Source organism: Hirundo rustica, chromosome 2, assembly GCF_015227805.2.
Source record: "Hirundo rustica isolate bHirRus1 chromosome 2, bHirRus1.pri.v3, whole genome shotgun sequence".
NCBI lineage: Eukaryota > Metazoa > Chordata > Aves > Passeriformes > Hirundinidae > Hirundo > Hirundo rustica.
In genome coordinates, this window is record NC_053451.1 from 108366985 (window position 1) to 108393848 (window position 26864).

Below are 26864 nucleotides of genomic sequence, written 5' to 3' on the forward strand. Positions count from 1 at the left end.
AAATCTGAGAGTCTCAGGATTTTTGTGTAGCTGGCTAATATTTGGGGCAAAGAGTTCCCTGTCACTTGGTTGTTTAAGAAAGAAACATCCTTTCTCTATCTGTTTTCCCCACTGGGATGTTGGACCCAGCGCTCCAGCCTGGCAGCAGGAGCAATAAGCCTTGGTTCCGGAGGACACTCCCATTTCAAGCTGGTGTGAGGCTGCCTCAGGCTGCCAGGTGTCAGGGGCTGCCCTTCCATGGCTGGGCACCTCACAGAGCTGAAATGGAACAAAAAGCCACACAAGCAACCCAAATGGAGGACTTCCCAGCTGAAGCCTCCTCGTGTCACCTCCCTTTGAGAGATGCTCTCCTCCCCTGCTGGAGGGGTCCATGTGTGGTAGGGAAGGTGCTGCACAGCCCTGGACACCTGGTCCCAGTGTCACCCCTGGGCATCTCCTGAGGTCAGCAAACATGAACAGCCCTCAGAGCTGCACAAGGGCCCCTGGCAAATGCTGGCAAATAATGAAACCCTTCACAGAAAATCAGAAGTGGTTTGCAAATGATTTTCCACTCAGTCAGGAGGCTGAAGCCGTTACAAATCATGGCTGCTTTCACCGTGCCTTTTTTGAGCTGGAAGGCCATGGGTTAATAAAAGTTTGATTAGATATAGATATTTCTATATAACCCCTGCTGCTTGCAGACACATCTGTGCCCCCAGCTGCTTTGCAGACTGCAATGCAATCACCAAAGGGTAGCAAAGGCACCGGGGCTGGCTGCAGGAGAGAAAAAGATTTGTTGTTTGCTTAGCTGTGACTGAAGAGAATATTCCCCGTGTGCAGGGAGGTTTGATTGTCATGTATGGCTGCAGCTAGTCAGGTACTGTTGCATTTAGTGTGCTCAGTCAGGGGCTCACACTTCAGACTGGTACAGCATCCTACCTACACATCATATTAAATATTAACTGGGAGGAAGCAGAAATATTTTATGGCTATTTAGTTAGCTCCTACAGTTTTAGAGTGACTCTCCTTCCCTCTCTCTCTCTCTCTCTTCCCTCCCTCCCCCCTTCCTCCCTTTCTCTCTTTCTTTCCTTTAGATTACAAGAGAAATGTCAAGCTCCGAGTAATTTGCTCCTTGTGTTGCTATTTGCTGCCTTTACTGGAGTGCAGTAAAACCTGGGGTCTTGCTGCATGTAAGAACAACTGAAGTGAAACCCATGACACTGTCAAGTGCTTAAAATTAAAATGCTGGTTTGTGCTTACAGAAATGATGTGCACCAGAGCTTAGCAGAGGGCTGTAGAGTTCAGGGTAGGATGGGGAAATCGCCTGTTAATGGATGACTGCCTTGGAAAACATCAGTTGCCTTGTGCTCCTGCCTCAGCCAGGAAATCTCCATGTGAGCCTTTCATAAATTAAACTATTTCTGCCTTAAAGAGGCCTCTGCTGCAAGTACGCTGCTGAACAAGGTGCCCCACGGCCCGTGCCACCAGAAATTATCTGCTGAAACACCTGGAGCCATGTGTAAACAAAACACCTCAACTGATGGGTTGCCCTCTTGCCACATTGCTTCCCCTGTGCGTCCTCCTCATCCCCTACTCCCACCATCAGGAAGAATGAATTTAGATTTCTCTGTGCAAATGCCTGACCTGGCTCTGGGGATTCCCAGTTTCTCATCCCTGTCAAGAAGTGGCCCCAGCCCTTCTGTGCTGTCTCCCTGAGGTGCGTCTGATAATTTGGAGGCACCTCTGCAGTTAAATATGTGCTGGCACACAGGCACACCCCTCCAGCAGCCACGGGAACACAGTGGTATCCACCTGTTTTCTCTTTCCTATACTTACATTCACACTTCATGGGAGGACAGGGACTGCAGAGAGCAAATATCCTGGTGCTGAGGGAAAAGCCCAGCCTGGGGGAAATGTGGGGTGGCTTTGCTTCGAGGCTGCTGTCTCCCTGCTGTAAATTGTGATTTGATATAAGCCCTTCCTCAAAGCTGTCACGAGGGCTGTAACTGCATCGATATTTCCGATAGCATCATGCATGTGCTCATCCTAAGTAGGTTATCCTTCACTCTGCATGGCTCCCAACCTGCTTGCTGCAATTTATTGGTGGGGAAGGATATTTTGGGAATGATCCTGTGCCTCTTCTCCATGTCACAGGATAACGTGCTGCGCATAATGCATCCAACCGGCAGGATTTCTCAGTTTCTTGTGCAGTAATGACACCAAAAAAGTGCATGCAGCTCTCTGTCTCTCTAGGTCTTATGGCTCTTTACGTGACCATCCAGTTCACAGCACTGAGCACTGCCCTCCGTGTGGGTTACACCCACTAAAGTGCCTGGCAGGGCCACGTGGAATCACAAATGGGAGCTGCAGGACACCAGGACAGATGTGCAGACGCCACTGCTCTGCTCTGCACTGGAGCCAGTGTCTGCCTGTGTGCTCTGGGATAATTGTTTGTGACCTGGCAGAGGCACAGCTTGGTCACGGTGGCACTTTGTGCCTCACAGAAGAAATTTTACGGAGCTGAGCTGATTCGGTGTTGCACAACACTTGTGACAGGACCAAGAAAGCCAGTGTGGGGTCAGGGGTGTGGGTGATGATTCTGCTGCTGCCAGCTCAGTTCCCACAGCTTCAGAATGAAGGTAGAGGCAACAGGGAGGGGGAAGGAAAAATGCAAAGAAGTAAGACCAGGAGCACTAACTTCTACAGCTTTCCTTTTATAGGTGAGACTATGAGGTGCCCAGACTTTGGAAACGCCAAATTTAGGTGACATCATTAACTTAGGCTAAAACTACTGCCCCAGAAGGAAGGGGCAAGGCTTCTCAATGCCAGAAACCTTACAATGCACAGAAGCTAAAGGTCCCCCCATCACTCCACACAGACTATCTATAAAGTGTTATAGGGAAGGGCAGAGGAGCCGTAGGCACATGGACACAAAGTCTTGGCTCTGGAATGTGGCATGGGAAGTGAGTGGCATGAGGGAAGTGAGGGCCTTTCCACTGAGCCTCCCCTGGTCCAGAGTCTTCTGGGATCACAGAATCACAGAATTTTTAGGTTGGAAGAGACCTTCAAGATCATAGAGTCCAACCCATCTCTCAAATCAGTGTGAAGAGGGTGAGGAAGAAGGAGGTGGCTCTTGACCAGCCCTGGCCCCACCAAAAGGCTGTTGTGGTGTGCACGTTCCCGAGGGGTGAAACACGTACATGGCCCTCACTGGGAGTGGCAGCTGCAGCCAGGTCACAGTGGTAGCTCCCAGGCAGAAAAGAAGCTGTAGGAAAGGGAACTAAAAGCAAGATCCCAGCCATCAATGCTATCACCTGCCTGGGCAGCCAGCCAACTGGGGGGCAATGAGTGTCTCTGTTTAGGAAAACCCTGCCTCAACAGGTATCCCAGTGCTCTGCTCCTTCTGTGGGATGCTGGAAGGCTGTGCCACACTCAGCTGGCTCTCCTGGGCAGTTTAGTGCTTTATGGCTGAAGGCAAAAGGAAAAAGGTCAAATGATTTGTATAAATTGGATAGAAGTCAGGAAAGTTATTCTGCAGGTTCTAGGCAAGGATTAAAGTTCTGGGGTCATACACAGAGCCTAGCTGGAGAAAAACTCTCTGCACGGGAGCTGACAAAATGTCACTTTTTCCACGGAAATGAAATCCTTCCACTGGGGTTGGGGGGAATGGGTGGGAAGACCACCTGAGCACAACAGTCAACAGTCTGGAAAATACAATACCCAGTAGTGCATGCAATAATGAAACAGCTGCCTTAGCAATATCTGATGCGAGATACTTCATGACTGTGATTTCTTTTCACATACAAAAAGCAAAAGAAAAGCCCTTTTATATCAGACATGTCTCTTGCAGCCCACTGCTAAAGGAGTTTTTCTCTAAACTAGGAAGCCATCATGATTACTTTTTCACAGGTAATTACTCAGTGCAATTAATTTGGAGCCATATTCAAAGTGAAATGGAGATATCCTGTGTTGTCCTTTCCCCCTCAGTCTGCCTTGGCATTATTATCATTCCCTGCTCTGGTGCCCGTAGCAACAGCCACTGCCATCCCCAGTACCCTGAGCATGTGAGGGCTGCTGATGCCTGACATTTATCCAGCTGGGATCATCACCACGGGCTTTGCCTGCTGGGGGTCACACCTCCCTAAGCCCCTCAGTGCTGAGGGCTGGGTGTAGGTAAGCAGCAAAATGCGTTTAGTGCCTGATTTCCTCAGTAACATACTTCAGGTGTGGCTGCCAGATCTGTTCTGCGAGATGCAGGTATCCAAAAGCACTGCGGATAATGACTTTGTGTGCTTATCTCTTTAAAAATAAAATAAAAGTAAAATAGGCCAGTGGAGTGAATTGCCTTCACAGGACATGAGGCGTGCAGTTTGCAGCCCCCTTTGGAAGCAGAGTCCTTTGGGCTGCCTTTGGCAGTCATGGTTCACAGGGGGGTGATGCAGCCTCGTTGGTCATGTGGGTCAACACGAATTCCAGAAGCAAGCAAGGTGACACCCCCGTCCTTAATAAAAACCCAAAACCAAAAAAAACCACAACGTCAAACTCCTCAAAGACACAAAACAAGGGAAAAAAACCCCTATACAATCAAAGGAGAACCAGCGTACCTTCCTACAGAGACTGTAATCACCTGCAACAGTACATTTAAAAAAGGAGGAATCTCTCACTCAAAGTCTCCAGTGTTGGAGAGAGTAAGATAGAGAGTAAGATAAGACAGAAAATCAAGCCCAAGGTTATGAGGGAGGAATGGAACCTCAGGCTTACAGGTTCCTAAGTGTGTGGAGAGCCCAGCAGGAATGGGAGATGGAGGCCAGAGGGGCAGAGCCTGCTCTGTAAGTAAAGCTATGTATTAGAAGTGGCACAAAGGAAAATGTTAATGAAGCACGAAAAAATGAGGCTCAGTAGGGAAATTAGTGGAGGGGAATAAAAACCTCAGCAGGAGGAAAGGCAACACGGAGTGTTAAGCAAATGAATTGCACTGGAAGGGATCCCTGGATGAAGTTTGTGGTGAGATGTTGTTCATGGGGTTTGTTAAAAATATGAGGGGAGAGGGGATAACGGGGCTGTGGTGAGCACAGCCCTGCAGTGTTGGCCACATGATGGGGAGCTCTGGGTGGCTTCAGTCGTGGGGAATTTTGGCAGGAGCCTGTGCCAGAGCGGGGTGGGACTGGGACATCCTTGTCACCCAGGGGTGGAGGCTGGTGGGAGGTGGGGTTGGTGCTGTGGGCTAAGGGGAGGCCTGGGACACCATTCCACACTGCTGCCCATGAGGAGAGTGTGGGATGGGGATGGAGGTGAGGTTGGGCACAGGGACAGGCAGCCTGGGTGAGAGAGGGAAGTGCCTGATGGTGATGGCACAGCCAGGGCTGCCTTCAGCTGTGCAGCCCTGCAGGGGACTGTGGGCAGCCAGGCCAGGACAGCGGAAGTAAAAAATGGGGGACTGCAAAGTAAAAGTCAACACATTTTTGTTGGGAGACATAGAGTATCCTAAGGATTAGAGAACTTTTAAAAGAATACTTATGTACTGAAAAAAACCTGGGGGGAGTAGAGATTACCATGTTCACAGCCTCCAGTAAAAGCCTACAGTACTGCAGATTTGCAGTATGAAAATAGGAAACTCTGGGGCATCATGTGAGTACCTGCAGCTAAAAGACCTAGAGATGCAAATGGTCTTTTCCCTTCATGTACTTCTTTGACTTAGACTTTTTTCCTAATGTAGAAGAGGAAGCTGACATATACAGGCAGAAAAAAACCACATGCATGGTAAGTCATTGAAAGGTGTTTGCCTGCCTGCAAGGTCTTGCTGAAGAAAGGCTTTGAGCTTACCAGTGAGGTTAAAAAAAGAGGGGAGGAAGAGAAAAGATGAAAGAAGCTAAGTTATAGGCTTGATGTCTTTTATTATCTTCTGCCAAGGCTGGAAGGCCATGCCAGGTCTGCCAGGTGTTTCAGAAGAATAACAAAAGCAGATGTTAGTTTGAGCCAATGTGCTTACAGCCACTTCCTTAGGAATCAAAATTCCTGAAGGAACTTCAGCAACTGCTTCATAAAATACCTCTCTGCTGCTGCAAAACACAGGCTGTTATAATTTGCACATTGTCAAGCTTTATCTGTTTTGACACAACTGATTCCGGTTCTTTTTTTTAATTGAAGGGTTCACAGGCTCAGCAGAGCAAAGGGCTTGTGTGAGCACGTCTGGGGATGTGTGTGCTCATGAATGTACACACACACACAAGGAAGTCTTGTGTTTCATGCTTTCATGCCTCTCTGTGTGCATACTGCTAGGTATTCATGTATCTAGCATTTATTCTAGCATACCTAATATTTTCTAATTTCTAATCACATCTTTGTGGTTGGTAGGAAAAACCCCAGCAGTTTCATGTCTTATCATCTGCAGCTAGTTGCAGCCTTTATCTAAACATTCACTGTGGGATGCAGCAGGGAATTATATTGGCAACTGCCATTAATCTTCTGTGCAAAAAGAAGCATCTCCTACATCAGTGTTAGAATAAGCCCATTTGTCTGGTGAATGAGGCACAACTAAAAATTACCCTGATGCAGAAGCAAAAATCCTCTCATGATGATACTTTTGATGATGTACTAGCCCACCTGAGGCTATCAGGAAGGGTATCTTTAGTGTGAACTGAACAGCAAGGAGTTTGAACAGTTTTAATTGAACACTTTTAGTGTTATTTTGGGACATGGTACCTGATCTTAAATAGCTCCAACCTCACACTGTTGCAACACCACTGGTGTATAAAAACACCCTTGTGTCAATCTCCCTGTATACACCACACCTATCTTCTGTTCCTCCAAACACCTTGGGGTTCCTCTCTGCCTCTTTTGTCTCCTGAATGACCACACAAGGCCTGACCTGGTGTGGTCCAGGTGTGGTCCTTGACTGCCCAGCTGGACCACGCTGCCTCACAGGTCAGCTGCTCAGCTGTTTGCTGGCTGCCTCCAAGCCTGAAGAGAAGCAGCTTTTGCCCTGCTGAGGTGAGAGCAGGGCTCTAGGGTGAGCAGGGTTGTGGCTCTCTCCCTCACACACAGCAGGGCGGTGGCAGTGGCTGCAGCAGCTGGGAGATGTGGAGATGCTGGCAGCAGCGTCACGGCACACAGGCATGAAGAAGTGAGAAGATCACGGATGGCAGGGGCCAAGATATCTTCTACAGCCTCATGGAGGTCTAACTGATGGATTTACTAAACTTGTCCTTGACTTTTTATAATAATGTGCTCTTAAAGACTCCCATCTTATTTAGTATTGTTGTCAATAGTCTGAAAGAGATTATAGCTCCAAAATGGCACTGGTGTTGTTGGTTTGTGTCATCAAGTAGAGCCTGTGTGAAGGAAACAAATAAAGGAATGCTGAGTGAATTAACAGAATTTCTTGGGTTCCTGTTATAGAAATGTATGTATATAATGATCTCTTTTTTTTTTCCTAATCCTTGCTGCAAATTTAGATGTACTGATAGGTCGGTGTGAGGATGCTGGTATTCCTGGAGATGATTTTTTTTTAAGAAAAAGCCTCTTCCATTCAGCAAGAAAGACAATAAAATACTGTACTGTTGTTTTTTCTTTCCCTGTATCTGTGCATGTGTGCATAAAGTGGCCTGAGAGTGAGTGAGAGAAAGAGGAAAGCCTTACAAGCAGTGGGTTGCTTATGTCAGCAAATAGGGACAAGTTGCTTGGACCCAGCTTTTCACAAGCATGTGCCAGCTATTAAATAAATGGCACATCCATTGTAATGCTCAGATAATAACAACAAAACAAAGTCTTTGCATCTGGTAAACGATTGCTAAGCTGACTAATATGAGCCTTGGGTTGGCAAGCAGTAGGGGTTTAGGCAATAGGCTGAAAGAGCACCTTGTATTTGTGAAGTCCCACAGTTCACTTCTACAGCTCCAAGATTTCCTTAACTCTCATCCCTCCCTTAACCACAGGCAATTTTATACCAAGTTCTTGGCAGTATGAGCTACTACTTATTTGCTGCAGTCATATTCCTCAGCTGGTGAGCAGCTTTATCAGCTTATGGGGTTCATGTATGGAAATGTTACACCTTGGTTGGTCTCAGCAGGCCCATTTTTCTTGCACAGATTTATGGCGCTTTCTAGCAAGTTGATATGCTTGCTCAGAGCCGAAACAAATTCCCGGTGAGCCTGAGTCAAGAAGAGGAAGATTTATTTGCTTTCAGCCTGACTGCACACCTGTGCCCAGAGGCAGCCAAAATGGGTCACAGCCAGCGAGTGCCCACTGGGCTGGGGCTGGGCCCCGCTGCTCCTGCCCTTTGCAGGGGGGATCCCGACCATGCGGGGGGTCACGCCTTCAGCCCCACCCTGCACAAAGCTGGTAGCTGTCCCTCAGCAGGGCACCAAGGTGCAAAAGCGACTCTGGAGCTTCAAAGGGGCTTGGAAGCTGCTACTGGGCAAGGAGTGCAGGCAGCTATTGCTGGCTGCATGTGGGTGCGTTTGGATGCATTTGTGCTTCATGCAGCAGCGCAGGCACTGCGCCTGCGACGTGTGCCCAGCCCGGCAAGGCCGGGGATGCTCTGCTGCGGGCACCACCGTGGAGTGAATCACACACACTGGCAGCTGCAGGCCTGTTAGGTATCCTGCAAGCCGTTGCTTTCCCTCTTTTCCCCCATCCCAGCTGAAAAGACGCAGGTGTTTTTCCCACTCAGCTCGGCTGTCCCCCTCCCTGGTTTCTCCTGCCCCATCACTGCAGCAGAGCAGAGCTGCCCATGGGGCTGGCAGGGTGTGCTGGGCTCCCAAAGGGCAGCAGCAGGGCCAGGGCTGGGCTGGGCAGCACTCCCTGGCTGAGCCGTGCAGCAGATGAGCAGCACACGCTGCCCGGGGCTGTGTCTGACACCGTGCTGGGCCGTGGGAGCAGAGGAGATGTGTGGCCTTGCTGAGAAGGGAACTTCCACCCCTCCCAGTGTTGCTGACCTGGCCAGCAGGGCCTCAGGATTTGTATCTTATCATATCTATCTATCTATCTATCTATTGAAAAGGTAGAGCAAAGACTGAGAAGTCGAGGAGTAAATGACAGCATGTTAAGAAGACAAAATCAAAGAGAACTAATTTTCCCCTCTGCCCAGAGAGCAAAGGAAACACACACTGACCAGTCTTTAAAATGAGGAGGATATTTTGCTGAACACAGGTAAGGAAAACGCTCCTAAGAGCCACTCAGGAGCACCAGGTTTTATTGATGAGATGTGAGGAGTCGTAAATCACGGGGTCACAGGTGTGGGGGAAAGGAGTGGAGCTTTCCTCCCTCTTGCTTAATTGAATTCAACAGAGTCAGCATGGGGGGCTGCTGTGCTTGTACAGGATTGTACAGTTTTCAGGGAAGACTTCGGTACAGCAAAGCACACTGACTCATGTAGGAGTGAATCCAGATTAACTTGAGTCTGGGAGAGTAGATGTGGGATGTGTATTTATTTCCTCAAGTGAATGAAATGAGGAAATTCCCCACCTTCTCCTTCACTGTATTATCGAAATCATATGGGACACATAAGATGCTTTTGCCTTTGTATTTTATTATTTTTCACCACATTATTTATACCACCAAAAGGTAGCTCAAAGGCAGCATCGTGACACAGCTGAGTGGAGACTGGGTACTCAAGCCTACACATTTCCTAGGTAAGGGGGATGTGTGATGCGCTTCTCTGATGGGAACACACACTTCCCAAAGCCCCAGAGAGGGTTTTCCTAACATCAAGCCTGGTGGCAAGGAGACTACCAAGTGTGGGACTGAATCAATCTGGTCTGAAGGTCCTGTCAGGGATGAGGCAGGAAGCGTGGGGCTGGCAAACCCCCAAAAGCTTGGGGAGCACAGGAGGTTCAGCAGGGGAGAAAACCCCAAACCAGGGAGAGCTGAGCACAGAGGTGATGGCAGCAGGGGCTTTTGGCCAGTGCAGTACGGCAAGGACTGCTGGGACATGTGCTGGGTGAGTGCTGGACCTCCACAAAAACTCCTGCACCTTCTATAGAACATAATTGCGTGCTTTATTGATATACACAGTAAAGCAGTATATAATACAATAGTAAGGCATATATTTGGTGAAATTTGGTATGTTGTGAAAAAAATGCAGTAAAACAGAAGTTTATAAAAATAATTAGTAAATGTTACAGTGTCGGTGTTAAAACACAATATATTATGATATCCAAGTAATAAACCAGTACTGAGTAACGATGAAATAACATGCCATATGGTATTTATGTATTCAACTACACTGATTATGTTTTACAGTTTAATACTTTGTCATTATAAGGAATATGAAATAATTCCCAAATTATGCTTAAAAAAGCAGCAATAAAGCTTTCAACTTTTTAAATACTTTATGACAGACTCACTCCAAAACTAAGATCTAGAAAGTAAAACAAACAAAACAAAACCCTGATGAAAACAATCGTGCAATCTGTTTTTCCTCCATATTTTTTCTGAAGAGAAGGCTTAATGTATAAGGGGGGGAAAAAGAAGAAACCTATCTCTTTCTCAAATCGCAATTTAAACCTTCTGATAAAAAAGGCCATGAGAAATAGTGAGGGTTCCTATTGTACTCAAGTGTTAAAAAGCTCTTTATCAGGAAAGCAGAGGTTTGGGGGGGATTGTACTTTTTTTTTTTTTGGAAATGATTAACGTTGTTGTTATTACTTAAACAATGAGACCTGGTCACACAATGGACACGTGGTGATGATGTAACATTGTCATACGTAATTGTCAGGAACACCACAAAACCAAAGTGAGGTAGAAATAGCATGACTAGCCATGTTCAATGTTAACTAGCATTCAAAATAAAATCTTTCCCAAGTTTAATTACACTGCATACAAGAAGAGGTAACAGATTTTTTTACTCTTTCAATATAAAGTCAGATGGTTGTGTTTCTATTTATTTTATGGTAAAATTAAAAGCTGGTTAAGAAAATGAAGTGGTAAAGCTTTTGCTGACAGCACCTCATACCCAAACCTCTCTCTCACAGAGCTGCAGTCAAGCTGGCTAATCTGTTTGTGTATCAGCTCCTCTCTTTCTAGTTATTGTTAATTGTGCAGGCGTTACTTGTACAGAAAAACAGTGAAGGAGAAAGGGCCAGGGCCTTTGTTTTGGTGATAAATATTCATGGAGCAGTGTGACTACCTTCACCTGATCACCATTCCAGGCAAGAACAGCAGTAACTCTTCCACAGCCTTTCCCAAAGGTGGCTTGCAGCACCTCAGCTCCTTGGGACCGGCTGCTGCAGCAGGATCAGACACCGACAGTGGAAAGCTCTGGGTTCCTCTTCCAGAGGGTCGAGGAGCTCCACGCTCGATTCCAGCCCTGGGAGCTGGACAGAGCTCTGTGGGCACCCTGCTTGTGCTTTGGGTCAGGAGCCCACCCCACAGGGGCTGGGGGGAGCGTCTCCCTCTCCTCTCCTCTCCTCTCCTCTGCAGCAAAGGTGACAATGGGGGGAGAGCTGTCCCCAGCCCCGCCAAGCCATCGAGCGCCAGTGTTCAAACCAGTAAGGCAACGTCTACGTGCCTTTACTGAAAGTATCCAGGAATTTAGTCAGCAGAGGAAACACTGGCACACAGCACAGTCATTAACTTCTTTCCTTTCCTTCTTTCTTCTGAGTTCTTTCTTTTTTAATTAATTTTTTTTTTTTTTGCAGGCTCTGTCATGTAATGTGCTCTTTCATTTAATTATTGCAAACTAGCTGTGTAATTGCGAGTTGCTGTCCGAAACCAGGACAGTTAAGTCATAGAATTCTTAATTTTACTGGAAAGATAAAATATAACTACCTTCATTGGAAGTTCAGGTTTTTTGGTTACTTTTTCTAAGCCAGCTCTAGTTAGACAAAACCAATGAGAAATGTATGGTGGCCATTCTGGGTGTCACCACAGGAAATACTTTTTTTTTTTCCCCTTTTTGGTAGGCAAGGAAAAGAACACAGGACATGAATCTCTCTGATGCTGTTACAGAGCTGAAATGAAACTAAACAAATGCACTGCCTCAGTATATTTTTTTTTGTGTTTTTTTTTACGGGGGTTTCTATAAACAATTATTTTTATAAAGCACACTTTAGTTTACAATCTTTCATTATAACTGTTATAAATTTTTTTTTAAACAACCCGAAATGCGTTCCATATAAAGAAATGGCAAGTTATTTAGCTATCAAGATTTTACATGTAGTTCTCTTATAATTTTTGTACAATTGCATAGACGTGTAAAACCTGCCATTGTTAACAAAACAGTAACAGACTTAGGAAACTACTGAAATCTACAGTATAGTACCACTACCCTTCACAAAAATATAGATTTGTTTTCTTGTAAACTCTTACAGTCTAATCCTCTTTGTAGTATGAATATTATAAAAACCATGCGGAACGCCTGAAGTTGTAAAACACATCTTGCTATTCTAACACCTTGTCGTCGGTCATCACGGTCACTAAGGTTTCCATCGCTCTTCCCAAGTCGTCTGCCATGTGGAAAAGGCTCCCTACATTGTGGCCTGAAAAAGAAAAGTCAAAGAGGGAATTAAATGAAGAGGATGTGGTAGCCTGTGGATAGGAAAGCTTCACAGATCCGTCATTCTCCACGTGCCGCTCGCTGCCATGCCCAGAGGAGACCTCCTGGATGAGTCCATTTGCAAAAGCTGTCAGGTCTGTGCAGCACTTTAACAGCAATACTGGCTTGATTGGCTGTGGGAAACCACCCTGCAAATAAGCCATCATCCCCCATGGTGATGAAGCTTCATCGTTATCAAAGTTCACCGAAAGCGACAAGTCCACCGACATCAAAGAACAGTTTCTGACGGATGCTGCAAGTGTTTGGGCATCCAGTGTTTTACCAAGGAGAAAAAGAGAAACAAACAGATCAGCAATAATTAACTAAGTCATTAAAGCCAAGAAGTCTCAGCAGGATACCTGCAAAGATAGATATAATGATGATCAACTAAGCAGCTCAGTTCATTCAATCATTTTTAAAGTATTCTTTCCTTTTTGGACAGCAGTCCAGCACAAACAAAGATACAATTATCAGCTAACTACTATGCAGGGGTTCCACTTGTGCATTTCCACTCACCCATAATAACTCTGAAGTCCTAAGATGGTATAACCACAACACAGAAGTGATGAATAAACACACAGCACAGTACTGGAGATGAAACCTGAAACTTCCCACACTCATGTCACCAGCGCAGCAAATGGCGATGGGTGCTAAGAAATGGCTTCATCGCAATTAGAGACCAAATAAGCATGGGGAGACTGAATTGCCAAAAATTGCCATTTTTGCTCCTGGCACACCTTGTCTGATCTCCCACTGCTGTTTAGGAAAGCGTCTTTCTCTTGCAAGTCTTGTGTGAGATTTTCAGACCTCTGTGACTATCTCACCCTCTGGCACCTCAAATGACAGAGACATCACAGTTTAAACAGCTGAACCTTATCTGGAGTCTCCCTCCTGAAAAAATATGACTGAAGAGAGAACATGACCAAGATGTAGGCACCTTACAAGATGAGCATCCAAACCAAGGGCTGAGTGTTCAAGACTTCTTGCAAGGACAAGGAGAAATGAGCAGACAGAAGGTCTTAAAGCAAGCAGAAGGAAATTACGCTCCACACAGCACATAATTGTATTACTGAACTCATCACCACAGGCTGATGCTGAGGCCAAACACATAAATGAGTTAAAAAAGGAGTTAGAAAATAATCGCTGAAGAAAGATTTATTTAGATGCAAAGAAGTGCACATTACGTCCAACTCAAGAAGTCTCCACGGTGCAGAGTGCCAACTGAACATTTATAAGAAGTGAAGTATTACTCAATAAAATTGTATGTCGCCCTGGCCTGAGGGGGTTTGATTTACTCTCTGGGAGCACTTGTGATAGAATATTTGTCTGGAAAAACACAGGAAGTGCAACGCCATCTGCCCAAAACTCTGGTTCTCAGAAATGTAACGTGCTGGAGCCTGACTGACCATTGCACAGCTACAAGGTGCCCTCCCCTCCTGACACAACTGCAACAGGAATAAGCCTTCCCTGTGGGGAAAATCAGACTCACCATCCTCTTCCCAATGCTCATATACTGTGGCAGGCATGCACTGCTGACATTTCTACAAGAAAATAAGAGCCTGGAGTGATCTTAGTTCAGCAGCTTTTATGGAATAGAGAAAAAATCTACCTCAGAACTATTCAGAGAACCATAGAATGGTTTGGATTGGAAGGGATCTTAGGAATGATCTAGTTCTAACCTCCCTGGCATGGGCAGGGATGCCACTCACTCGACCTGACTGCTCAGGACCCCATCCAACCTGGCCTCAAACACTTCCAGGGGTGGGGCATCCACAACTCTGGGCAACCTGTGCCAGTGTCTCACCACCCTCAGTTAAGAAGACATATGGTCTAAACCTGCTCTTTTTCAGTTTAAAACCACTGCCCCTTGTCCCATCACTATCTGCCCACATAAAAGTCTCTCCCTCCCTTTTATAAGCCCCTTTAAGGTACTGGAAGGTCACCCCAAAGCCTCCTCTTCTCCAGGCTGAACAACCTCAGGAGCTTTTTTCTTCTGAGGAACCACTACAACCACTACCACCCTATGCATTCAAATACTAGCTTTTAAAAAGTTGTTAGGGTTGATTTTTTTTTAATTATTTTTTTAAATTTTTTTTTTTTAAGCATTGATGATACAAAACTAGGCTGGATCTAAACAAGAATGATTCAAGAAGCTGCCCATTGGACAGTGAGCTGTGCTGTGACACAGCTTTGTGACACAACTTGCCAGTTAGCAATACAAAAAAATACTTGATTCTGGTATCTGGTGACAGTTTGCTAACTGCACTAATGTGCAAAGAAACAGATGCATCAATCAGCAATTTCATCCATGCATCATAAATGTATAGCCATCCTATTCATCTGAAGCAAAACCTTGTAATTTCTTCATCATCATGACAAGTAACTGCATATGAAAAGATTCCTGCCAAGTTTTGGTCAAAACACAGTTTATTTTAAGGTAAATGTATCCTACCACATTTATTTTAGCTGTAAGGGATAATCTGTCACTGGCATCATGCAGACTGAGATCAACCCAGCAACTTACACCATCACAAGAGAAAATCTGAAAAAGCTTTATGAAATCGAGAACATATGGGAGATGCTTGTGCAAATAGAAGCACTGAGCTGCTCTACTCACCTGAAACTGATTGAAACTCCATGACTTCATGGGAACATACCCCTCTGGTACAACCAGAGCAATGCTGGGACTCGGTAACCAGCTGTGAGAGGCTGCATGCGGGCTCATGGGCTTGCATTCAGATTTATTGCTTCTAGAAAACTCCAGGGCTCTTCAGGATTTCAGCACTCCTCATTCCCAGGAAGACTGATCACCCTTTTGTAGGCTTAGAACAACCCAGGCTGCTAAACTGCATCCTCAGAAATTAATACTATTTTGTTCTGTCAAAAAAGGGCTAAGTCTAGAAAGAATAACTTCAACCAAAAACACGCACAAAAAACCTTGCAAGATGTATGCCAAAGTAGGTATAAACTGTTAAACTGTTCAGGCAATTAGAAGTCCTTATGGATCCACAAATCCTTAGGCACTTTTTAATATGTAAAATGACAGAAATGCCCGACAGCACTTTTTTTTTCTTTCTCTGTTAATTGATATAGTATTTTTGAAATAACCACAAATCGGATCAAATCTATCTCCCTCCTCAAGAGCTGCACAGATGCGTGCTGCAGTGATTAAGGAGATACAGCTCCTCTCCCCCACAACATCCACACTCCCTCTCCAGCACAGGTCTTAATTTCCTCTGCATAAAAACTGAACACTCGTGTGTTCTCCAGAGCCTGGAGAGGTTAGAGCTCAGAGCACGACCACAAAGCCCTGCTGGCTGCAGTTTGTGCAGACAGCTGGACTGAAAATGCAGCAGCACGGGGACCACGGTCTCTGGGACAGCCCTGGGATGGCAGCCTGGGCCAGAGGAGCAGCTGGCAGACCCTCAGCTGGGTGTCACTGCACTGCCAGCAGGATTTTTGCCTCTCTTGGACATGGGAGTAACAGCCAGGTTCATCAAGACTGCAAAGAGCCGAGAGCAAAAGACACGATGATTTCCTGGTACTGTATGTGCAATGAGTGCACCCCCTTCGGTTGTGTCTGAACCCAAATTTGTGCTCAAGTTCAGTGCTTCCACTGAATGCTGCTCACTTGCCCTCTCTAGTACTGAAATGTAGGACGTTGACATTTTTAATTATGAAGAAAATGAGAGAAGTGCTGTCCTAAAAGCACTTAGAAAAATAAAAAATCAGAACTTTCCATTATTATTCATATGTCTAAAGCAATGCTATCAAAGGAGGCATTAATTCAATTTTTTTTTTTTTTAACATTAAAGCTGAGAAAGTCTTATCCATGCTTGAGGCACTGAAAGGTTGAAAAACGCTGCTGTGTAAGAAAAAAAACTAGCAGACACTTTGAAATGCAGCAATAAAGCTCAAAATGGACATGGACAGTATTAACTTCAACTTATAAAATCCACAGCTGCCATTTGCTTGGAAAGCAGAAGACACCTATTTCTGCAGACACTAACTACCTCACTTCTGGTCACAGAGAGTATGATGAATTTGCTTTAGAGACTCTAATTGAATCAAGGCCTGTGGGTGTGGGCACAGTAACAGAACACCAATCTTACACTCCAGCTTGTCAGAGAAATAAATGCGGAACATTCAGACTTGAAAGAGTGGATGGAAAGTAAATTGAGAAATCCCAACACAATGCAGGGCCTTTTCTAGCAGAAGAGATTTCTAACTCTTTCCTGACAAAAGAAAAATGCTTCCTGTTGGTGACTTGGGTTTTAATACCCTTATTCATATTGAGTATTGCCACAAAATCCATGGGATTACACACAAAGGCAACACCGAATGTGAGTAATGGAATCAAAACCTGGCCAGGTGGGATTTAAACCACAGGATCTGCCTTTGTACATACAGACTCACACCTAAAGCAGAAGCTGTTCTATATACCTTACCTCATATCCTTCATAAGCAGGTGGACAATTGCATTTTATATTCAGCTCTCAAAGTTACCAAGGTCCCTCTGGAACCACTAGAGGGCACAAAATCAGCCAGAGAGAGGAGAGTAGTTCACTGAAGTCAATTTTTTAGGGTTAAACTGCTGGAATCAGATCAGGTAGAATATGCCTTTTTTTTTTTTTTTTTTTTCCTAATTACTTGTATCTAGTATGCCCTCTGCAGAACAAGGTTTTTTTTTTTTTGTTTTTTTTTTTTTTTTTTTTTTTGAGTAATATGCATAAATATGAACGAGGATAGTGGAAATCAATGATCTGTTCTGCTAAATGGGAGAACCATCCTCAGAGTATACGAGAAAGAACAGGGCTGAATGTGAAATATTTCCCATAAAATTTCTGGATTGGTACAGTCTGCTGATGCCATCTCAAGCACCCTTTTTTGATCCCTATGAGAGGACCTGCCATTCAAGGACAGACTTAATCTGCACCAAAGATCTTAGACCTTGAAGTAGCTGAACCTGCCCCAGCACCTACAGCCAAAGCAGAGATCCTCTGTGTTTCAAGGCACAAATCCTGGCTTTCCCAGGGGATCCTGCCAGTGATTGGGGGTTCACAGCAGCTCTGCTAATAACCCCAGAGCCCTGTGGTTCCATGAGCCCCTCCCTCTGTACCAGCAGAAGTTTGCAAACCAGGTTACCCTTCAATTCCTGCCTCATCCACACCGAACGCTTTCTGTGCAGAAAAGGTCATTTCACAGCTACTGCAACTGCACTCAGGCAGTCTCTGAATATTTTATCTTTAATAATAATTTTCACTAGAAATTAATCTTTCAAACGCTGTCTCTGGTTGGCGAGCGAAGAGCAGCTTCACAGAGGAAAAATCAAGGCTCTCTGGAAATGCTTTCAAAGAAGCTGTGACAACACAGAGCAAAAACGCTTTCCCCCATTAATGAACAGCGACACACAAATTCCAAAACCTATTTTGCATCAAACCAACCATGTCCGAGGTGCTCAGTGAAAACCATGGCCCATTTGCATCGCTGAACACAACACTGTGGAGCTGGTGAATGTTAGTAGCATTCTTCATTCTGCAATTGTACATCAGGAAGTTAAAACACCTGAATCTCTTATACCTCTCAACTCTCATATTTCTGAAGAGATAGAAAAAAAGCCCCCTTTGATTGCTGGAGATGATGGCTGGTATGCTGGCACACATATGTAAGAATAGCTGTGAGTTTGTAAAGCAGAACAGCAAGAGACCCCAGTCTCCCTGTTGTGCTTACACACGAGCAACAGAACATAAGTCAATGACTGCAGTGTATTTACTGACATTTATCATTCAGAGGCTTAATTTCCATGGATTATTTTCTCCTCCCCATTCCTGATTTTCCACCTCTTGGGAGCGTGTCAGACAAAGCAGATCCCTGAGCTGACACTGTCTCCACTGAAAGTTGAGAGGTACACCAAAGTTACAGCACACACGGGGAATGCACGCAGCAAAAACCAAACAAAACCCAAAGCAAAATAAAACCACCCCCACCCTTCACCAAACCCAAGCATCCCCGTGCTGTGTCACACACATGCTGGGCACAGAAAGCAAGCTGTGACAAACAGAAGCCATGGCAGTGAGCCTGCGTCTCACTAACCTCTCTCACTGGCTTTCCAGGGGCATCTCTTCCTTTAGGAACAGAGGGAGGAAGTGGAATAAATATCAGAAAGAAAGGAAAACAAAACCACACATGAATATATATTTTATACTGTAAAAGACATTTCAATGTCCATGTAGAAATTTAACATTAAGAAAATGCATTTCTGCTTAAACGAAGACCCAAAGTGCACTGAAATCCACTGGTGATTCTGAGCTGATTTATTCAATAGTTCTGTAACCCGTGGCTTGGTTTAACCTCTCAAAAACACTTGAGAAAACTACTGACACCAACTTACACACCTGTCAGTTGAGAATAAGGACTGCAGACAAGATCTGAAGTCACTTTCTGAGCATTCTAATTAGCAAATTTGAGTACTTCCACCAGTCAGTGTAAGTGGTAAAAACATTTTCTCCCAACGTCGAATTAATTTACCCAGATGCTTCACATTGTACTGTGGCCTGCATACACTGAGCTATGCATTGATACACGTGCCTCATGTGTACACACATATTTCACACCTACAGAAGTACACTGGAGTGCAACATGCTCACATTCAGGATAAATACATTGCAAAATTTGTTTGCAACATGCTAACCTGCAAGCATGGTAAAACTGAGGGGGTGGAAGGAGAAACAGACAAAAAAAAGTTCCCAGTAAAAAAGGGAAAAAAGTATCTCATCATGTTCAAGCACTGTCAAAATGGAGTCAATAATGGGTTTAGCTGCCAAGATGTTCCTAACAAGCCTTCACAGAAGCCACACTTTGATCATGCTGATTCTTCTCAAACACTTCTCATAGCCTGCTTGTTTTTAGAAAAGGAAAACCAGGTGTTAATCAACAGCAGAAACACCCCTCTGCCCACCTTCCCACCACACAGCCAGTCACAGTCTCGCTGTCCCCAGCAGCAGTGTCCCACTGTCACTGTCACACTACTGGCAGCTCTGCCACAGCCAGGCTTGCAGTCCTAGTGAGAAAGTCACTGCAGCAGATGCTGGAGGATGGTCTTTGCCCCAGAGCTGCTGTAAATGATGCAATTTTAAATGATGTGTGGGACACCAGGGAGAGAGGCAGACACATACAGGAGAACACACCCGTCAGCGTAACAGTAACCTAATTGCTGTCGAGTTTTGCTCTATGGCAGGCTGCAGGAGAAGGGAGAAGAGGCAATAAACAGCTTTAGGGGTATTTCACAAGTCGCAGAACAAGGGCCAACAGCAGAGCAAGGCTGAACAGAGGCAGTACAGGAGAGGAGGAGGGGGCAGAGGAAGGAATGGCATCACTGACCAGCACGGGTCTGAGCCACAGCTCTCACAGACTCCAGGCAATGGAAAGGGCTGGGCCTGGACAGCAGAGGTTACCATTCAGTGAACAGAGGAAGTTTTCGTCCCTTCCTGCTCCTCTCCCTCTCCCCAGCGGCACACATCCTATCAAAAATGATAGCAATAGGTTGAATAACAACATGCTCTGCACATGGGTTTTTATTCTGCTCCTAAGAGGTGTTGCTTCAGTTCTGAGGACTTCACCTCACAGCCCTCTAGTTCTTACATGTGTGTCTACACAGCCTTAGACCTCCTCTGGCACTTTCCCTAAAAAATGCTTTCCAAAAGGGGAGATGAGAATATCTCACCAATATCAATCATGTAACAGAAAATCTCTGGAAAGGAAGATACAAAATCTATTGCATAGTTTGGTCATTTTCTGAGGAAGAGCCTCAGGGTTTAGGTCAGCTGAAGGACTCCAGAAATTGCAGCATAGACAGCTTGGTTTGAAAGAGTCCTGGGGCAGGAATGGGACCCAGCAGGAGATTAGCTTGGATCCACAGTTCAGCTTGGGTCAGGAAGAGAATAGGAACTGCCTACAAGCAAAATACTGGAGGTCTTAAGAAACGCCTTCCTGTCTGCACAAACACCTACAACTGCAGCTACACAGTGTTTAATTTAAATCTCCATGAGACAGACTGGATCCTGCTTGAAAATGAATGCATTTAAAGGTAACTGGGATAGCTCAGCACCACGCAAAACAGCTGGTGAGGACAGTCTGTGGTGAGTAATCAGCCCTAGAATTTGTTAAATGCAGCAAAGATCCACGCTACTACAGCAACAGCTAATTTCTTCTGGAAGAAGATTAAAAAGGGTTTAATGGATTTTATGTTATTTTCTTCTTTGCATATGAATGAATGTGTGTTTCTAAGTTTTAAGGCAAGGAGTATGGTTTGGCATAAATTGCAGAGGAAGAAGATTGTCTATATTGTCGCAGTTCTGAAAATTCGTGTGCTGTAAGGCATCAAAATACTGATACACAATCTGTGGGTGCCTAATTACCTATTATTTCTGCTCAAATCAACATTTCCTGCCCTTACAAAATAGAAGAGTTTTTCCTTTTTTTTTTTTTTTTTTTTTAATGCTACATGGCATTGCGTCACAGGCAAAGGTACACAGCAAGTGACCACAACAAACCTGAAAGCAGAGGCACCAACAAAAACTTCATGCAGAAGTCTTTGCAAATCCAGGTAAAAACACAGAGCACAAAGCAGCTACTGCACTGCCCCTCTTACTGAGCTCAGGAAAGGGACAGGCTGCACAAAAAGGACATCTGGGTCTGTAAAGAGCCTTTTTTCTCAAATCTGTTGAAGTGTTATTAAATTCATTACCATATTCTCAGTTTACACCAGAACTGGGCATTATACAACAGGGAAGATCTAGTCCACCCCTCCACTGTCCCATCTGCAGAGAAGCTAAGCCAGGTCAGTTCTCTTGTGCAAGAAGGGAGCAATGAGGGATCTCAGTCACCTGGGCTCACTGTGGTGGGATGCAGGACCACAGCACAGAGACGGTGACACAATCCAGGAGAGGGCAGGGGATCTCAAAGGGAAGAGTATTTCCAGAATACTCCATTGTACAGTAACTCCAGGGTACTCTTTCACTGACACAGTAAAGTGAGAAAAGTCTGCATCGTGAGACATTTTGCTTTTAGAATAAGAGAAGCTCCATTATTTGCAGCGCTGAAAATTGCTAGTTCCACTTAGAGTCCCATTCATGACAGAGCCTGGCTGATGCAACAAGTGAGAGGAGAAAATGTGACTGGTGTGCTTTAATGCGACTGAGATAAAAATATAACTCCTAAAATAGGGTGCTATTCTTACTGCCATTCATGTATTGCTGTGGGGTGTTGTAATTTCACTGCACCACACCACAGCTGTGTTAAGTAACAGCATGTGAAATGGTGAGGGCCAGTCTCATTATGTCACAGCCTTTCAGCTCTTTTAAGCCATCATGGTCTCATTTCTAACCAGTTTTGGCTCTCACTTCTTCATTATCCCCCAGCAGGGGTGCAGCATTTCAAATCTGTGAAGCCCTCTCACCAGCTGAAGTTAGTTCAAGAACTTCTGCCCCAAAATACCTCTCTGAGCTTCATTCACAGAAAGCATTTGCCATGAAACCCTAACTGCAAAACTCAGTCTTGGCCCACCACGAGAGCCACCTGAAGTGGTGCAACTTGCTTGTCCTCAGTGATGCAGGAGAGATGAATTTGGTTTAGAAAATACCGGCCTGCCAATCTTACTTTCTAACTGTGAACCAATTCCTTGGAGATTTAGTAGTTTGGGCACAAATACAGCGTGAAAATGTTTTCCTCTGTGGCCCATTATTGAGCAGGGTCAAATAAACCACTGAGGTGGCATTTAATGGTAGATTTCCACTAAATGTCAGACCTCTGGCTTTGACATCTGTTTTGAGTTAGCACAGCAGCTGTTTGAAGCAGCTGCAGCAGTTGTGAATTTGCTGGGAGCAGCAAAGTAAAAGAGGAGTGGATGGGAAACCTTTTAGATTAAAAGGAAAGAAAAATTCCTTAAGGACAGCCATCATCAGGTATTCAGCAGAATTTCTCTCTCCAGAAATGAAACAGCTTTTGGCACCAACAGCCAGCTGTGCAAGGAGCAGGAAAGTCCTGTTCTCCTTAAGAAATGCCAAGAACTGCCAAAAGGTTAAACTGAAAAAGCAAACATGAAAAACCCTATAAAAGGCGTAAGGTGCATAAGTTGTTGCATCTGAGGTCTGCCTGTACAGGTCTATGACAGCATCTGTTTTGCACTTGCTTCTCTAAAATACATTCAGAATGATGCTATGAAGTCTTGATGCCCTTTTAAAAACAACTTTGTGCAGCAAAAGCTTGAAAAATATAATCTTAAGGAATCTATCTCCATGTGAGTGACAATTACTATTGCTTTTTATTGCTTTGTTTCAGGGCCCCAAAATAAGAGCCACTACTCACTTTAGTAAACTATTTCCCAATCTGAGCAAGTCTTACTCTTCAAGTGCTTTTGACAATATTTAGGCTAAATATGTCTGTGATGCTCAACTACACATCTGTGCACCCAAGCACAGAAATTGTCCTCTCTCTTCACTGCTTGCTCAGCTCTGAACTTTCCTCACAACCAAAGCCTTCAAAATCCAGTTTGCTTTTGCCATATTGTTCTGAACTCCTCCAAGTTGTTGTTATTCTAATGGCAACAGGACACCCAGAATTATGTCCCTGATTCAAAAGGCCTGCCACTCCCTATGCTGTGACATGCTGATATTTAGCTTGAAAATCAACGTGCTTATTTTTACAAGCCACAAGAAACTATTATTTCATAAAATCATTAAGGTTGGAAAGGACTTTTAAGACCATTGAATCAAACTGTTAACCCAGCACTGCCCAGTCCCCCATCAAACCAAGTCCCCAGCTACTACATCTACATGTCTTTTAAATATACCTATGATTGTTGGTTCAACACTTCCCTGGGCAGCCTGTTCCAATGCTTGACAACCATTTTCCTGAAGAAATTTTCCCTAATATCACATTTAAACCTCTCCTGGCACAACTTAAGGCCGTTTCACCTTGTCCTACTGCTTGACGCTTGGGAGAACAGACCAATCCTCACCTTGCTTCAACCTCCTTTCAGGTACTTGTAGAGTGGTAAGATCTCCCCTGAGCCTCCTCTGCTCCACAGTAAACAACCTCAGCTCCCTCAGCTCCTGTATCACAACCTATTTCTGAATGGCAGACTGGGATGACTGCATTTCTGGTCTCTGAATATTTTTTAGTTCTACTTTATAAGAATCAATGTAACAAAAAGTATTGTTTATAAATATGTGGTATTGCTTGTTTGGGTTTATTCTTCTGTTTTTCCTAAACCTACTTGAGGTAGGTGTTGACACTTGTAACCTGAGATTCAATCCAACTTGTACAGGAAAGAAGCAAAATTTCACTTGCACTGTGCCTGAGTCCTTAACACTGTGTCCTCTTCTTTGCCAAACTGCTTCCACTCTTCTGCAACTGCACTTTGATCTTCTGTTAAAGATTAGAATTCTGAGATAGAGATTACACCTCTCAAAAGCAAAAAGCTTCCTGATTCAGTAGTTTGTTGAGACCAATCAACACTGCTTCCTTTTCTTCTTTTCTTCCTTTCTTCCTGCAGTCTTGAAAACTAGTCAGACAGGGAACTACATAAGCTGCAATACCTTTTGGGGGTGCTTGTGCTCATCTACTAAGTTTTCAACACAGTTACTGAATGAAGGAACAAAATAAGGGACTACATTCTTTCTCTCTACTAAACGACCATATTTTGCATCGCGAGAATGAAAATTTGAAGCTACAGCTTAATTTACAAAATTAAAATATTATCTGATCTTATCCCTTTCACTTCTTTTTCCTGCTAAATTTTATGTTCTCTCAGTTTGTTTCATGAAGCTTTGTGCTTTTCACTAACACAATAAAAAACCATTTTCTATTCTCAGTGAGCAGAAGGTGGTGACTAACAGACTGACCTCAACCTATCTATTCTACACAGGAAATGAACCACTCTATTTCAAACAGCTCATTAAACTTTGTTTCATAAATTGCTCCTATTTCACAGAAAACTAAGCTTGTTTTTAAAAAGAAACACTGCCAGTGTCATCACCTGTGAATACAAATTAGTTATCACATTTGCTGAGTATTTTTACACATGGGATACCTACATCTAGACACATGTGGCTATGCAAGACCTATGCACATTGTATTTACACTAATGATGGTTACCAAGAAGAAAACACTGTCTGTTGTAACCTTGTGCACACAGCAACTTTAAAAATAAGTCCATTTTAATCTACACAGCAATATTAGAAAGACTTTTCATCTGTTGTCTCTCATAGCAATTATCTAGGTAAAATGAGGGCTGGACATATGACTTCTTTACATAATGTTGAGGTGGAGCTGAGTGCAGTTGACAATTTATTGTATTATACTTTATTCAATGATATCTTTCTAAATTATTATTTCTAAATCTTTTGATTTATAGCATGTGATCTTATACAGTTTATATTGACTTTTATTCCACTGCTCACAGATCATTTCTGGTGAGAGCTGAACTTGCTTTGAAAGCAAAGGATGAAGAAAACCTGACTCCACTGAAAGTTTAGTACAATGGTTAGAGCATTTATCTCCTAAAGAAGAACCCTTGGGTGATGTGTGAAACTTGTGCAAGGGCCTTGCAGGAAGTCTGTGCCCCCTGAAATCCACTAAGCAGGCTGGCAATACAGAGGCTTTCTCTTGCCAAGAGGTTCATGGCTGAGCCTCTTTTCACAGCAACAGCCAATATCCCAAACTTCCCATCTCCTGCTAGGAATCTCAGCCATTTTTCTTGGCAGCAGAGTATTTTCTTCTGGGCTCAGAAAAGAACGTAAATGAAAAAAAAGGTTGCACAAATAAATCCTGTAATCCAAATGCCTATTTTTAGCAAACAACAGGAATGAGAGAAATGGAAACACTGAAAGAAAGGCTGTGGCTGTATGAACAAGTGCAGCCTATGCTGCACAAACAAGCATCCCACTCGTTTTTCCTCCATGTCTCTGGACCTGAGGGCTACATGGTTGAGAACTCTGACTTAGAACTCCAGTAGTATTTCAAACCACAGTCTTGGAGAAAGATAAGGACAGAGGGAAAACGTGCTAAGACACATATTAAAAAGTAAATCATCGGGGGGATCAACCAAAAAGAAGGAAAGCTGTGAAAAAAGGAACATGGCAAAAGGGAAGCAAAGAAAATGCTCGGGGAAGAAAAGAGCCTCACAAAGATACTGTCTCATCCACACACCTAGCAAGGGCTACCTGTGGAGGTAGCTTAGGGTAAGAAGGAACAGGCTGCTCCTCCACTCTAAACAAGAGAGGTTTCTCTACAGCTATTTTTAAAATCAAAACAAAGAGCAGCAAAACGCCTGATGCCAAAACCTCTTCTACAACCCCCTGAAAACATCAAGGAACAGGAAACACTTTTATCTTCTTCCCTCTCATCTGCCACAGGCAGCAGTGCTCACCTCTGGAGCTGGGGAAGGAGTTGTTGAGCTGCTCCATCACTTCCTCCAAACCTGTGCTTGTGTCCTGGGGAGGGCTGAGCAGCTCATCCTCACCTGCAAAGCAAATCCACACCGCTGCATGAGAGCCTGTGCTAACAGTCTGTAGTGCCCAAGTCCTCCTCAAAGCTAAGGCTGCTCACTCAGACATATTTTCTGCTTAGTGTACAATAAAAATTTCAAAGGTGAAATTTGTTGACTGTTACTGTTCTCTTTCTTTATAAGGATCTAAGGGAAATTAAATGAGGAATTGGAGACAATTAACATTATTTTAGTTCGTAAAAAGGGATTTAAGAAATAATCGACTCTGGTAAAAGAAGTAGGGTAAAATGTCTGCTAGGAACATCTAGTTCCATAAATGACACTCATCATTTCAGCCTCTCTTATTCTATTAATGGAAAAAGAAATTGCTGTTGTGAGTGCTGCTGTTGAGCAGCTTTCTAATAGCGCTGGGTTCATGTTGGCACTGCTTTGCCTAGCTGTGCAAATCAGTAGAAACCCAGATTCTCATCTGCATCAGTATTAATATTTCTGACAGTTTAATTGCATCAGATTGGCGCTCCAAGAACACTCAATTGTACCGTAAAAGGGTTTAGCAGCAGTTTAATAAAGCAAAATACATTTCTCCCACTGAATAATTTCTATAACCTGATTATAGGGCAGCAGCTTAATGGGAAATTCAACACATTTTTTTTACTGGAGTTTTTTTTTTTTTTTGCTCATAGTTTCATATAACTAAAATCCATGTGTTGTTTTTAATGCAGATCCTAGCCTTCAATATAAATAAAGCATCCAGAAAAAAAAATACCTAAAGGATATACTTTGAGTAAGATTCCCCCTTTTTTTCTAGATGTCTTTTATCTCTATTAAAACAGAAAAGCAATT

General features: G+C 44.0%; 1 protein-coding gene across 11 annotated transcripts in view; it reads right to left on the bottom strand.

Moving 5' to 3' along the window:
- Positions 1-9958: 9958 nt before the first annotated feature.
- DMD (dystrophin) overlaps positions 9959-26864 on the bottom strand; it is a 1060860-nt gene continuing 1043954 nt past the window's right edge. For 9 of the 11 annotated variants that reach the window (XM_040088691.2, XM_040088709.2, XM_040088718.2 and 6 more), the window contains 2 exons: positions 25944-26036; positions 9959-12458 (listed from right to left, as the gene is read on the bottom strand). In XM_040088691.2, coding sequence (XP_039944625.2) covers positions 12361-12458; positions 25944-26036 — 191 coding nt within the window. In that variant the 3' untranslated portion in view covers positions 9959-12360. Of the gene's footprint in view, positions 12459-18607; positions 18640-25943; positions 26037-26864 lie in introns of all 11 variants that reach the window. The other 2 variants (XM_040088759.2, XM_040088751.2) reach the window with 1 other exon arrangement.